Raw genomic sequence first — 13,271 nt, 5'->3', positions numbered from 1 at the left:
ATAAATAAAATAAATAAAATAAATAAAATAAATAAAATAAATAAAATAAATAAAATAAATAAAATAAATAAAATAAATAAAATAAATAAAATAAAAAAAATAAAATAAAATAAGCTAAATATAATTATATAAGTATATTAAAATTAAAATTATATTATATTTTATATATTATTTATATAAGAAAAATATATACATAATCAATTAATCTATAATTAATAATTTATTTATTATATCTAATTTAGAGTAGCTAACAGCCAGGTTAGGTTAATAGTAATAATTAAAAAATACAGCTAATAATTAAAGTATTTTATTAGAATTAATAATTATAAAAATATTTTATAAATAAATATATTATAAACTAAATATATATATTATAAATTAAATTTATTTTTAATATAATATATATTTAATATAGTAAAATACTAAACAGTTAAAAATTACTATAAAAAAAAATCTAAAATTAAGTAATTATATATTAAATATAGTTTAGCTATACTAGACTATAATATAGATATAAAATATATATATATATATATATATATAATATTTATTAGATTTTAAATTAGAAACAAGGATATACAGATTTTAATTAGTCTAAATATATTTTTTTTAAATTCAGTTTTTAACCTGTTTTTAAACTGTTAGCCACTCTAATCTAATTTTTTAACTAATAAATATAAATAATTAAAATAATAGTTATATCTTAACTTGACTTTCACTATATAGTTAAATTATTTTTAATATCTTAATCTAACTACTAGATTATAGTCAGGTTAAGCTACTCTAGCTGAAGTTAATACAGATTAACTAGTTTAAGTATTACTTCACCCCTGTTAAGTAGAATTACAGCTTTATATATATAAGGACTAAAATTCGATTATATATTTTGAAAATAATTAATAAAAAGTATTTGGAATAAAATTTCTCTTATTTCGGGTTCTCAATAACTTGCAGCTTCTTGCGACACCTATCGCTAGTCTAGTAGTGCGAACAGGGAAGAAAGCTGACTCCCGCCAGATTGCTGTCGCATGCCCAAGAGCGCGGCGCATATGGGTCATTTTATTGACTGAGAAGCACGCGACTGAGGGGCGGGACTGCTCGCGTGAGACCAAGCACTTTCATATGCCATTTCTCCGGTGCTCCGCAGGCCTCACAGCTTCGCTGGATGCGATCAGTGATTGTAGGGCAAACGAGTAAAATACTACTCAAAGTACCGTAGATCTTGCTACTGCGATGGTGATTTTGAAGATAAGATGCAAGTTTCCTCTCCCTGCTTGATCTGTTCAGCCCTCAAGCTCTATCTGTATCTCTTTTAGGATCCGCTAGACAGTCAGATGGATCAATAGTCAACATCATTATAGCTTAACTGCCCTACGAATATATAAAAACCATATATATCTTGAAGTTTATATTGTTTATTCAAACAAATAATAAGTTATTAGTTCTTCTAGTTGCTAAGATATAATAAAATAAAAGACTATTTTTCATATAGATTATAAAATAATCTGTTTGCTTACCGATCACATTACCGGGTCTTGGCGCTATGCCATGGTATTGCCATCCGTGACCTCACTGTAAACCGAAACGATAGCGCCGCCTGTGGAAATTCGCCCATATTGATTTTTGTCACATAGAAATGGTGTAAATAAGAATATGTCTAATCCGGTGCTCATGGACTAAGATATCTGTTTTGACCCAGTCTTCGTCTCTTTAGGTAAATTTAGGCCACTAATACACCACACTCTAGACAGAGAGTATAGAGCAACAATGAATAAACAAACAAAACTGACCATTAGACCAGCGAGTGTAAGTAATATAGCATTGTGTTGTCGGGCTGTTCCAGGAGTCTTTTGTGCAGCAAAAAGCTTGTTTATTGGAAATCTTCTTTATCATCTGAAGTCACACAATAGATCAAATTAGAAAGAAATTTGGCAACGTGCTGGCTTCGAAAGTCTATTAGGGCCTGTTCAAGGGTGGCGAACAATCATTCTGATCAAGCAGTTTGAATGGTTTCGCCCAGTAGTTACCGTGGAAAGATATGAGATGAGCTGTCGTGATGGGAAAGGTTAGGGGATGTGAGAATGCTACACCTCGGATTCTGCAAAATCTCCTCACCTAAGTTTGACCTACATTGAACATGGTTTACAATTGTGTTTTCCGGCTGATTGGCCTTGGACATCTACCTGATTCAAGACTCGAGGACTCGTGGTGCCATCAAAGCACGCAGTGAGATGCCGAGCCGTAGTTGTTTAAGTTTTACCAATCGTTTTTATGTATTGGAAGGACTTGATCAGTTTCAAGGATCACAGATAATTAAACCGAAACTATTAAGGATGAACCATACTCTAGGGACCTATTGTGCTTGGGGGACGGCCAATAGCTGTTCAAGAATGTACCTTGGATGTTAAATGTCTATTTTTCTTCAAACGGGTTATCTAAGGTGCTTGCCCTTACCAGATCCTTTACGCTTATTGAACAGTTTCTTGCCGATATGACATTGGGATCCCTGCATCTGCGGTGGGGGGAGCTGCTTATCCTAGCGTCCAATCCTGTGCTAGGCGCACCCCGAAGCCATAATGCTTGTCGATCAATTCCTGCCGTGCCTCCCGGGTGGGAGCCTCCAGGAACATCGCCGGCGACACCCACAAGCGGGTCATGATCCGCGGATTGGCGCCCGCATCGCGCAAGAGCTGGATCAATCTCTCGTTGTTTTTCAGGATCGCCTGCATCAGGGGGGTCTGCCCGCCGGGGTGCAAGGTAAGATCGGGGTTGACGCGCGGATCCGTCAACAGAATAGCTGCTAGGTCTTCGTCGTTATTTGCTACCGCTAAACCGAGGGCAGTCCGGTTTCGGTGAATCCGGTTTGGATCAATCTCGTCTCGGTTAACCACCAGGCGGAGGAGCTCGGGCTGCCGGTGAAGCACCGCACTATGGAGCACGGGCTGGACGGTGGTGCGACTATTGGTACCCAGGGAGGCGCCGCGCTTGAAGAGCATGAACACGATCTCAGTGTGGCCCTGCCGTGCGGCGGCGAGAAGAGCGGTCTCACCCTGATTAATTACCACGTCAATCTCCAAGTCCGGCTGCCGAGGGTCGTCGTGGTATGCGAGGAGGGTCCGGACGACGGCCGTGTGGCCACGGATGGCCGCCATGAACAGCGCAGTGCGGCCCGTGCTCTCTCGAAGGTTTGGGTTAGCACCATGAGCCAGGAGAAGCTCGACTATCGAGGCGTGTCCGTGGGTTGCTGCGAGGAACAGGGCTGTATATCGGTTCTTGTCAAATATATTGAGGTCGACCGGCGACGGTGATAGTAATGATACTTCCAGCAGAAGCCGGATTATCTCTAACGATCCATTCTCAGCTGCGAGGCTTATTACCGGCCGCTCTTTATCACGGGACTTGACATTGCGGTCAGCCCCAGCTTGAAGCGCCTTAAGGGCTGTAGAATAAAGGCTCTTTTGAACCCCGTATAGTAAGGCGGCGGATGCATTACGCTGATATAGATTCGCGACAAGCAGGCTGTAGACTCGGGAACTTATTTGAAGAAATACAGCGAGATCAGCTTGCGAGTCAATATATGATTCCAGCTGTAGAAGAAGTTCATTGGGCAGTGTATCCAGGGACATTTTGCTTTCAACGGGTGGAAATTGGTTTTGATGCCTTTGAGCGGCCAGAGAGGTTGGTGATTTGTAGTGTTTAAGTAACAAAAGTAGCGAGCTCTCACCTGCAAGCGGCGGGCACTAGTGTAACTTACGGTACTAGTGGCCCGAGTACAGTATATAGCAATACATAGCAGTACATAGCAGTACAATACAGCCACTTTTCAGTACACTTGAACAGGAACAACAAGTTTTAAAATCGCATGTCAATGTACTTACTGACTGTACTTGTCACCACATCAATAGGTCGCCTCCATTTCACAGGTAACAAAAAACACATACAAATCCTACTTGTTTAAAGTTGTATAATTTCTCCAGCTTCAATTATCAGGCTTTATACAATTCTAAAATTCTAAAAGAAGAATAGATGTTGTTATCTACCATAAGCTAGTCTAGAAGAAAAACACATTGTTTTTGGTAGAGTTCTTTTGAGAAAGTAAGATGTTGAACTTGCCTTATTAGCCAGGTATTTTGAGGGGCTACAAGCAATGGTAATCACAACCATGCAAGAATTCCATTCATGGATGAGAAAAGAGAAGAGAAAGGCCCGCAGGGCCTTCTCTCTGAGCTATGTACATTTATAGTGCCATGGGTGCCTCGGGCATCAATTTACAGTCAAATGACAGGCTGTTAAGGACTCTGTCACATTCCAGGGCATCATTTAAGATAGTTTTCTATATATACAATATCTTCAGTCCAAAAAACATCTATTTAGAGACCTTAGTATAAAAACACTGATTCTATAATTTAAAGATTAAATCTTTGATATTGTCCAAATTATATGACTTTGAGCAAAATAAATTATGTAATATAATCAGGAAGCAAGTGTTGTGTGTAAGTAAGTGGCTGTAGAGAGAAAAGGTCAGATTAAAATTAATTATAAATTTTTAATATTTTTATTAGATAATACTAGTTATTTACTTTAAATTTATATTATTATTTTTTATTTAGATATTATAATGATTAAAGTTGTATATTATTGTATTAATAAAAATAAAATAAAAAAAACTATAATTAATAAAATAAAATAAAGTTTTTTTATTTAAACTATATATAATTTATAAATATTTTTTTACTTTAATAATATCTTATTAATAGTAATTGTAGTGGTTCTGGTGTCTCTGAGGATTTTGGGTGTCTCTAAGAATTCTGCCTTCTGTCTAGAGTAGTTAACAGCCAGGTCAGGTTAATGGTAACAGTTAAAAAATACAGCTGATAGTTAAAGTATTTTATAAGAATTAATAATTATAAAAATATCTTATAAATAAATATATTATAAGTTAAATATATATATTATAAGCTAAATCTATTTTTAATATAATATATACCTAATATAGTAAAATACTAGACAGTTAAAAATTACTATAGAAAAAAGATCTGAAACTAATTAGTTATATATTAAATATAGCTTAGCTGTACTGGACTGTAATATAGATATAATATATATATATATATAATATATCTATTGGATTTTAAATTAGAAATAAGAATATACAGATTTTAATTAGTCTAAATACATTTTTTCAATATTCAGTTTTTAACCTGTTTTTTAACTGTTAGCTACTCTACTTCTGTCTTCAGACTGCTCTTGTCATGGTTAACCTATATAACTGAGTAGTTACCATAACAGAACACCCATACCTTAGTTATAAAATAGTTGTGATATTAATAATTTAGTAGAATCTGTATCTTAAATATCCAGGTCTTGCTATATACTAGAAAGATAAGGATTAGTTTATATCTATATAATACTAGTACTTAAATTCTATACCTAGCTGATCTTTTTCCTTTACAATAATCTAGTGCTATATATCATTAAAAAAAGAAAATTAGTTATAAATAATACAGATAAATAGAATAAAAGTCTATTAAATTAGTAGAGGCCAGAGGTACTGAGTACAGCTACCCCAGGTATTGGATAGCAATACTATAATCTATCTTTTACACTCTCCTGTGGTATAAAAGGAGTAGCCTTTATTTTTGTAAATAATAAGAATATAATTAACTATCTCTTTCTCTATTCTTGGTCTTTGAGATGCTTAATAATTTAGACTAAAAATAAATAAATAAGTATATCTATAGTATAATTAATAGAATTAGATAGATTAGATAACTAAGATATTTTCTTTATATATTTTTATATAACCTTTTTATTAAGGCTGTGAACTTAAAGTTTTTTAGATACTGATTTATTATTATATATATTATCAAATAAATACCTAATTTATTATCTTAAGCTAAAGATATTATATCTGAATTATTTTATATATAGTACTAATATTAAGAGTAAAAAATATTTATAATTATTATATATCTTTTTACCAGGATATATAATTACTGTATTTTAGAAAACAATTATAAAAATAATATTATATAAATCTAATATATTATAATAAAGTAGAATACTATATTTAATTTTATTTTTAAATTAATATATCTTAAAGAAAAAAAATAAAATTAAAGATTTTTATTCATAAATTAAATAATTTAATATATATTTTTAAAGAAGATATTATATTATCTATACTACTAAATCTTATTTAGTTTTTTTTAGATATTTCTAGAATAGTGTATTATATATATATTATAAAAAAAGAAGTTTTAAGAACTCTAGACTAGTTAAATATTTTAAAGTCTAAAAAAATAATAGATAGAAGAAGTATATATCTGGAATAATTATAAAATATTATTAATTAATAAATAAAATTTTTTAATAATTTTAATAAAAATTTAGATTAATATTATTAATACTTAAGAGTATATTATTATTAAAAAGTTTAAGTTTAATATAAGATAATTATTAACAGGATTAAATATTTTTTAAAGATTAGAAAAATAATAAAGATACCAGTTAAAATAAAAAGTAAAATAAATAATATTAGTAGTATATATTTTATTTAGATTATATTATTATATTATATAAACTCAGGTATATATTTAGGGTAATAGTTACTTCTTTAGTATTTACTCCTAGAGTAATCCGGGATTACTTAAAGATTATTTAGGATATATACTTTTATACTTTTCCCATACTCCGGGCTGCTCAGTGAGCAAAAAGCAGCACTAAGTTCGACCTAGAACAGAAAGGGAAAGTTGCTCAATTTCCGCAGCAATCCAGTTCGTTAGTACAGTACTAGGGACTCGGGACAATGTCCCTCGTGACGCGGCGGCCTCGCTCCGTACTGCTCTAGCGGGCACGACCTTGACGACCTTATCAACCATTCAGTTCATCCATAGCGCCATTGCTAGCTCGAGATATAAGCAACGACCTGATTTTTGTGGAGGCATGGTCTGACAATGGTCTCTGCGATATTAGTACTACTCCAGCTGGCGCTGGCGGCGCTCGTCGCCCATGTGATCTACTGCTGCTATTTCCACCCTCTAGCACGGTATCCAGGCCCCTTTCTGGCTCGCGTCACAAATATTTGGTATGCTGAACCCATCATTCGCGATCTATATACTTCGTTGATCGAGGTGGAGGAAAGTGTGAGAGTCTACGATGTCTCCTATCATGCTAAGACCTCGATCTGTAGGGGATTTACCAGTTTCCTCCGAGGCCAGCACCATCTATCGGAAGAGTCTCTGCACCGAAAACACGGTCCCGTCGTCCGCGTCGCACCCAATTGGCTCTCCTTTTCCCGGCTTGAGGACTTCGAAGCTATCTATGGAATCAACAAAGCGATCGAGAAAGGTGATTTCTACGCATTCGGGCAGAAGCGCAGCCAGAGCGAAGCCAGTGTATTCGCCGCGAAATCGAACCCGGTTCACCGGCAGAAGAAGCGGAAGATGCTCGGACCGGCGCTGACGAGCTCCAAGGTCGTGCGGTACGAGCCGATTATCACGAGGCATGTTGCGGGGTTGGTCGCCCGGCTTGATGCGCTGCAGCAGGAACAGGCGGACGGTTCCCTGACCGGCGGCGGCGCTGTCAATGTGGCGCCGCTTGTTCACCGCTTCACCGTGGATGTCATGTTGGATATCCTCTTCGGCTCGGCGGTGGGACCGCGGCCTTATACGGATGGTGATGGTGATGATGATGGCGCTGGCGACATCTGTACTGACCTGCGGAGGGTGAGCAAGATGGCGTGGAGTTGCTCCCTCTGGCCGGCCTTTGGATGGGTTATGAATAGTCATCTGGTTAATGCCTGTATTCGGAGGGCGAGTTACAACGCCGAAGGAGCCCCGATCGGATTGACGGGGCTTATGAGCCGAGGCTACGCGGCGATCGTGATGAGCCCGGAGAAGTTCGCTGTGGAATCACAACCTGGGATTGTGAAGAGCTGGTTAGAGGTTTCTGGGGGAGATGCGCACCGTATGACACGGAGTGAAGCTATGGCAGAGGCTTTCAATCTGGTTTTTGCAGGTCCAGGAAGCATGGCTGCCGTGTTGACAGCGGTACTATACCAATTAGGCCTACCCGAGGGCCGAATGTGGCAGGAGAAGCTCCGAGATGAGCCACTATTACTGCACGAGAGCTCGACAGACGCCTCGCAGTCGATAGAGCTGCAGGCAGTCATCAAAGAGACGATGCGCGTCCGTTCAGCCTTCCCTACAGCCTTTCCTCGGGTGATCATGCCTGGGGCTGAGAGTGCGATTCCTGGCCTGCACAGTCCCCTGCCAGCTGGGACGACTGTATCGGCCAACACGTATGTTCTGGGTCGATCGCGCGAAATCTGGGGAGACGATGCCGATCAATGGAAGCCTCAGCGATGGCTTGGTGATCAGGACCATCGTCGGCGCATGGAGAACAAATTTGTCGCGTTTAGCAAAGGGCCCAGGGGCTGTAGTGGAAAAGAGTTGGCGTCGCTTATTCTTGCCAAGGCTGTGATGGCGATCGCGCACCGGTGGAGAATCACATCTGCAGCTGAACTGCGGGGCAGGAGCTACCTCGAGATGCAGTATGACGACTGTCGGCTCAGCTTCACCCAGCTGTCGCCCGTCACATCATGACGGCTGTTATGAGTCCGTTTGAAGATATTGGGATTCCTTTTGTGATGTCGGGGAAAGCTGCTAGGTGAGATTGAGTCGGAAGCGCAAACGAAATCGAGTAGTGATGCCGTTTTGGGATCCCGCCACGGCGATGCTCCACCCACTTACGATTATATATGGAGCTCTGGAGCTACCCTGCCGATCACTAAACCAACTCAACTCATCATCTTCGATTTCCCCCCATTCTTTCTTTGTCCCAAGTCATTTTTCTTCTCCGGACAGCTTGGCTGGACTCACCTCTTGTTTCCCAACGATACTCCCAAGGCCCTACAGCCACGATGCTGTCCGGCAGTGCTCTGCCCCAGACCCTGGGCTCCATTACCACGACCAAGATCAATGAACTCGCAAAGCAACGTGATCTGTTCGATAATCAGAGACAAGAGATAGCAAAAAAAGCTGAGGAAGCTGTAGATCTACGCGAGAAAGCCCGAATTCTTCTGGAAGGAGTAACCAAAATCAAGGGCCATCCTAACGTCGCCATCGACCGTCACGACGTGGATGTCGAACACACCGGAGGCGAAAACACTTCTGTCAAGGAGTTATCCGAGGGCGCGGTGTACGCCAACATTCGTCGCTTTCTCCTTCAGAGCAACTATGATCCGTCAGTCTCGGAGCGCACCCTGCAAAGCTGGATCTCGAAGCTGGAACAGGAGCTTGAATTTCTGAAAACCAGACATGAGCATGCCTCTTTCTACAGCAAGCTGGTTACCCAATGGTTGGTAGATCTTGAAAGCGACCCTGCTTCAGGTGCGGGTTTCGAGAAAGTCGAAGGCGAAGAAGAGAGCGCACAGCGAAAGAAGTGGGAATCCTTGGTTTTCACCGAAACAGCCATCGACGCAACTGCTATCCGCGACTACCTTGATGGTATCTTCGAAACATCAACTCAGACACAGCAAGCCTTGAAGGGGCTCCGTGACCAGATTCGATCTTTTGGCACCGAGTTCATATCGAAGAAGACTTGGCTGAAAGCTAAGGATCTTGATTGGATCTCCAAATCTCTATTGAGCTCGGACTTGCTCACCAAGGAGAAAACCGTCGTTCTGAAAGAGTTCATGCGCAATCCTGCCGTCGCACAGGAGGTGGCGGACGTCCTGAACATGCGTCTCTGCTCCTTGGATAATTGGGTTTGGCCCAGTGAAGGTATTCCCATCGAGTGGCGCCGGCAGCTGAACGGAAAGTACCGGGTTTACATGGATGAGGAGCTGCTGGACAGCCTCATGTTCCAATACCTTGGTGTGAAGTGGTCCGTGGCCTTTCGATCTGCATTTGAGAAGTTCCTCGACACACCTGCGTGGAAATCTCCGCGCGATCAGATTCCCGAGGATTACGTGGTACGTCGGTCTCGGCTCAAGAGAGAAGAGGCTGTGGGAAGGTCTGGAGCGCAGTGCGTTCATGCATTTCGGAAGAATATGTTTAGGGAGGATTATTTCATGACCCAGCTTCCCAGCTCGGTGGAAGAGACGTCGGACCCCTACAACGACGAGGAGGCAGACGATGAAGAAGAGTTCAAATTGAAAAAGAGTGGCATGGAGATCAAGCATTCGCTTCTACACATCCTCATCACCGAGTCATTGATCCACAACTCCTTGCACGGACAATTCACAGCGATCAGATCGGACTTCGAATATTTCGGACCCTCACTCGCCCATGCCACCATTTCCACCGTGCTGGACTACTTCGGAGTTCCACAGAAGTGGTTGAATTTCTTCAACACTTTCCTCAAATCTCCACTTCAAGTCCCGTATGGGTCCACGGCCGCAACGTTGGTCCGGAAGCGTGGAGTTCCAATGAGCCATACGCTCTCCGACCTCTTCGGCGAGGCTGTGCTATTCTGTATGGACTTCGCGGTAAACCAGAGCACGGACGGCGGCTACCTTTACCGGCTACACGATGATTTCTGGTTCTGGGGTCACGAAGAAGCTTGCGTCAAGGCCTGGCAAGCAATGACAACGTTCGCCGAGGTAACGGGTCTCAAGTTTAATGAGGAAAAAACCGGAACGGCTCAATTCGTGGCAAAGGGGAAGACTGGAATTCACAGTCAGTCCTCGCTGCAACCGAAGCCGACAGAACCCGGTCCGTCCAAGGTACTGCCCCAAGGTGATATCCGCTGGGGCTTCCTGAAATTGGACCCCAAGGAAGGGCGCTTTGTCATCGACCAGGACCAGGTCGACAAGCATATCGTCGAGTTACGGCGCCAACTCAACTCTTGCGGGAGCATTTTTGCCTGGGTCCAAGCATGGAACAGCTACTTTGGGCGATTTTTCCCCAACAACTTCGCCAAGCCAGCAATGTGCTTCGGCCGCGACCACATCGAGACGGCCATTTCCGCGCTAAGTCGCATTGAGCAGGTCCTGTTTCCTAAATATTCCAGCGGAGTGACCGACTATCTCCGTGAGAAAATTGATAAGCAGTTCGGAGTCAAAGACCTTCCGGAAGGGTTCTTCTACTTCCCCGTTCAGCTTGGTGGCTTAGAGCTGCTAAACCCGTACATTCCGTTCCTTTCTATGCGAGAGAATATCAAACAGAGCCCCGAAGCTCGATTGCGCAAAGCATTGGTCGAAGACGAAGCGGAGTACCTTGTAGCCAAAGAGCGGTTCGACAGAGACGGACCTCTAAGCTCCAGCTACAGTAATGACGGGGTAAGATCGGAAACCTCATCGACACTGTCACTGGAGCAGTACATCCAGTACCGGGAAACCTACAGCCGACCCCTCCTGAAAGCCTATGAAGACCTGATTCGCATCCCGGACGAGGAAGGGGCCGACCAGACCGCAGGATTCCAGCGCTATCAAATGTTGTTGGATGAGGCATTCCAGGAGGTGAACAGTCGCAAGATCATCTCTGGAAGCTGGTGGTCCATGTCGCCGTACTGGCGATGGGCAGCAGAGCTGTACTATGAGGAAGTGACCAGCAGGTATGGGAATTTGGCAGCGGTCGATCAACAGTCCATGCCCTTGGGAGTGATCAAGACTTTGAGGGAGGGCAAGTTCAGGTGGCAGAGTTGAGCCTTCTCTTGAGACGGAAGGTCTAAGTTAATGTGATCAAAAACTCACTAATGAGCCGGAATGCAAGGAGTCTTTTTAATTGTTCGTTCATGCCCTGTAGTCCGCCTTGAAGCCATTTAAAAGTCGAAACAAGCGCTCTTTCTCCACCGCACCTCCAAGGGTCACGCTATATGACTTTGTGCAGAGGCTCGACACTTCAGCCCGGCTGAGATGGAAGTGCTCCGTAGTGAGAAGCTCATTTGACACGGCGCTGCAGAAGAATCCGACACGGTCGGTCTGAGAAAAGGTCAGCGACGTGCCCCACGAAGGAGACTACCTACCCGACGCCAGAGAGTAACTTTCACACAGATAGATAGAGCAAGGGCGATCAGAATCCAAGAGCAAGATCTCACACGATGCACAACTGGACAACCGGTCTTTCCCTTCTGACACGAATCACTAAGTACCCAAATGATGCTCCGCGAAACTCCCCTCCACAATCCCGGGGTGCACATCACACGACAGACAAAGCTCCAACCCCAACCTTCTCCTGAGTTGCAATTGATATGCCCCAGCACATGAACCACATGCCCCAACCGAGCGGGCCCGAAGCTCAGCAACGACATCAGCTCATCCTCGTCCTTCTCCTCCTCATCATTCCAATATACCCAATTGCAGCCGCAGCGACGACACCACCATCTTCCCCCAAGAACCTACCGCAGCACCCAACCCACGACCTAAGCCTAGCCCTCTTCATGGCAGGCCCATAAACCGTACATCGCCCTGAGTCGGATTCCGACAGACACCCACCGTGACCACACGCCCATCAAGCCCTTCATCACCTCCCCGCCTTCTCCTCAACCTTCGCAATCTCGTAAAAGAACCACAATTCCAAAACCCCACCGCACAACGCATCGATCTTTCCGGTCACAGCAACACTCCTCTCGCTCCGATCCACTGTCCAAATAAAATCTGTTTTAGTATGTGGCGTGGTGTGGTTGGTCCCTTCAAACCATGCCGGGCAATCGTCTCCGGTACCCGGTCCGCAATCAGGTATTCCTCGCGCGTGGGAAGTTCTGGCAAGACAATGGAGGCGCGGGATAAATAGGGCGGAGTTTGGGAGATATGATGCCTTCGTCGCGTGCGGAGCTCGAATATGTAGGGTGGTGGGTTGGGGGGGGAGGGTGTGTGTGTGTGGCAGCAAGGATGGATGTAGGGAGTGTCTCGTCGTGAGGGAGGTGGAGATTGTGCTATGCAGGTTGGAAAGAATCTTTCTCTTCCTTCATTTTCTCGTCGGAGGTGGCGAAGGGGGTTGGGTATCTTGGTTTTTGGTTTTCTTTTTGTTGGGGATGGGTTCCTTGTTTGTGGGGTGGAAAGAGTGATGATATTATAAAGGGAAGGAGCCAGGGTAGTCCACGTGTGCAGAGAATAGTCTACTTTTCCTTCAGGCATCACAATGAGGGGGAACTTCGACGCTGAACTAGCTCTCCAGGTCGTCTGACGGGCATGCTTCTGTTGCCAGGTCCTGGAGGCTTTGGCGGTTTATGCTGCCGCTTATGCGGTTGTGGAGCTGGTGGGTTTGCGGAGTTAGTGTCTGTGTTAGGGATTATTTTCTTGCTCCTTTTCGCTTCTTGTATCACAA

The 13,271-nt window shown here is 42.6% G+C and overlaps 4 protein-coding genes across 4 annotated transcripts; 2 read left to right on the top strand and 2 right to left on the bottom strand.

The window, feature by feature from the left end:
- Window positions 1-2,504: 2,504 nt before the first annotated feature.
- BO97DRAFT_440026 (ankyrin repeat domain-containing protein) lies at window positions 2,505-3,626 on the bottom strand (the record flags this gene model as incomplete). The annotated part of the gene is made up of 1 exon (XM_025698033.1): window positions 2,505-3,626. The coding sequence occupies one exon, from the start codon at window positions 3,624-3,626 to the stop codon at window positions 2,532-2,534; it is 1,095 nt and encodes a 364-aa protein (XP_025556294.1). The 3' UTR covers window positions 2,505-2,531.
- A 3,096-nt stretch (window positions 3,627-6,722) lies between these two features.
- On the top strand, window positions 6,723-8,780 carry BO97DRAFT_84502 (putative cytochrome P450 pisatin demethylase). Its single transcript, XM_025701100.1, has 2 exons — window positions 6,723-7,087; window positions 7,193-8,780. Exons 1-2 carry the CDS (start codon window positions 6,957-6,959, stop codon window positions 8,604-8,606), a joined length of 1,545 nt encoding a protein of 514 aa, XP_025556293.1. The 5' UTR covers window positions 6,723-6,956; the 3' UTR covers window positions 8,607-8,780.
- Window positions 8,772-11,711, top strand: BO97DRAFT_402676 (uncharacterized protein). Its single transcript, XM_025694562.1, has one exon. It carries the CDS (start codon window positions 8,924-8,926, stop codon window positions 11,648-11,650), a length of 2,727 nt encoding a protein of 908 aa, XP_025556292.1. The 5' UTR covers window positions 8,772-8,923; the 3' UTR covers window positions 11,651-11,711.
- Window positions 11,694-12,405, bottom strand: BO97DRAFT_84529 (putative adenosine deaminase). The gene is made up of 2 exons (XM_025701101.1): window positions 12,043-12,405; window positions 11,694-11,926 (listed from the first exon to the last, which is right to left on the bottom strand). Exons 1-2 carry the CDS (start codon window positions 12,253-12,255, stop codon window positions 11,738-11,740), a joined length of 402 nt encoding a protein of 133 aa, XP_025556291.1. The 5' UTR covers window positions 12,256-12,405; the 3' UTR covers window positions 11,694-11,737.
- Between the last annotated feature and the right edge of the window lie 866 nt (window positions 12,406-13,271).

This window comes from Aspergillus homomorphus, assembly GCF_003184865.1.
Source record: "Aspergillus homomorphus CBS 101889 unplaced genomic scaffold BO97scaffold_2, whole genome shotgun sequence".
NCBI classification, from domain to species: domain Eukaryota; kingdom Fungi; phylum Ascomycota; class Eurotiomycetes; order Eurotiales; family Aspergillaceae; genus Aspergillus; species Aspergillus homomorphus.
Note: the sequence above shows the minus strand (reverse complement) of the source record. Positions and strands in the feature narration are given on the sequence as shown.

Excerpts from the sequence above, each read along its gene's own strand:
- BO97DRAFT_402676 (XM_025694562.1), top strand. The coding sequence starts at position 8,924 with ATGCTGTCCGGCAGTGCTCTGCCCCAGACCCTGGGCTCCATTACCACG.
- BO97DRAFT_84529 (XM_025701101.1), bottom strand. The coding sequence starts at position 12,255 with ATGTCGTTGCTGAGCTTCGGGCCCGCTCGGTTGGGGCATGTGGTTCAT. Across the intron at positions 11,927-12,042 it reads GTTGTCCAGTTGTGCATCGT|ACCGACCGTGTCGGATTCTT; the intron begins GTGAGATCTTGC and ends ACCTTTTCTCAG.
- BO97DRAFT_84502 (XM_025701100.1), top strand. The coding sequence starts at position 6,957 with ATGGTCTCTGCGATATTAGTACTACTCCAGCTGGCGCTGGCGGCGCTC. Across the intron at positions 7,088-7,192 it reads GCTCGCGTCACAAATATTTG|GGGATTTACCAGTTTCCTCC; the intron begins GTATGCTGAACC and ends CTCGATCTGTAG.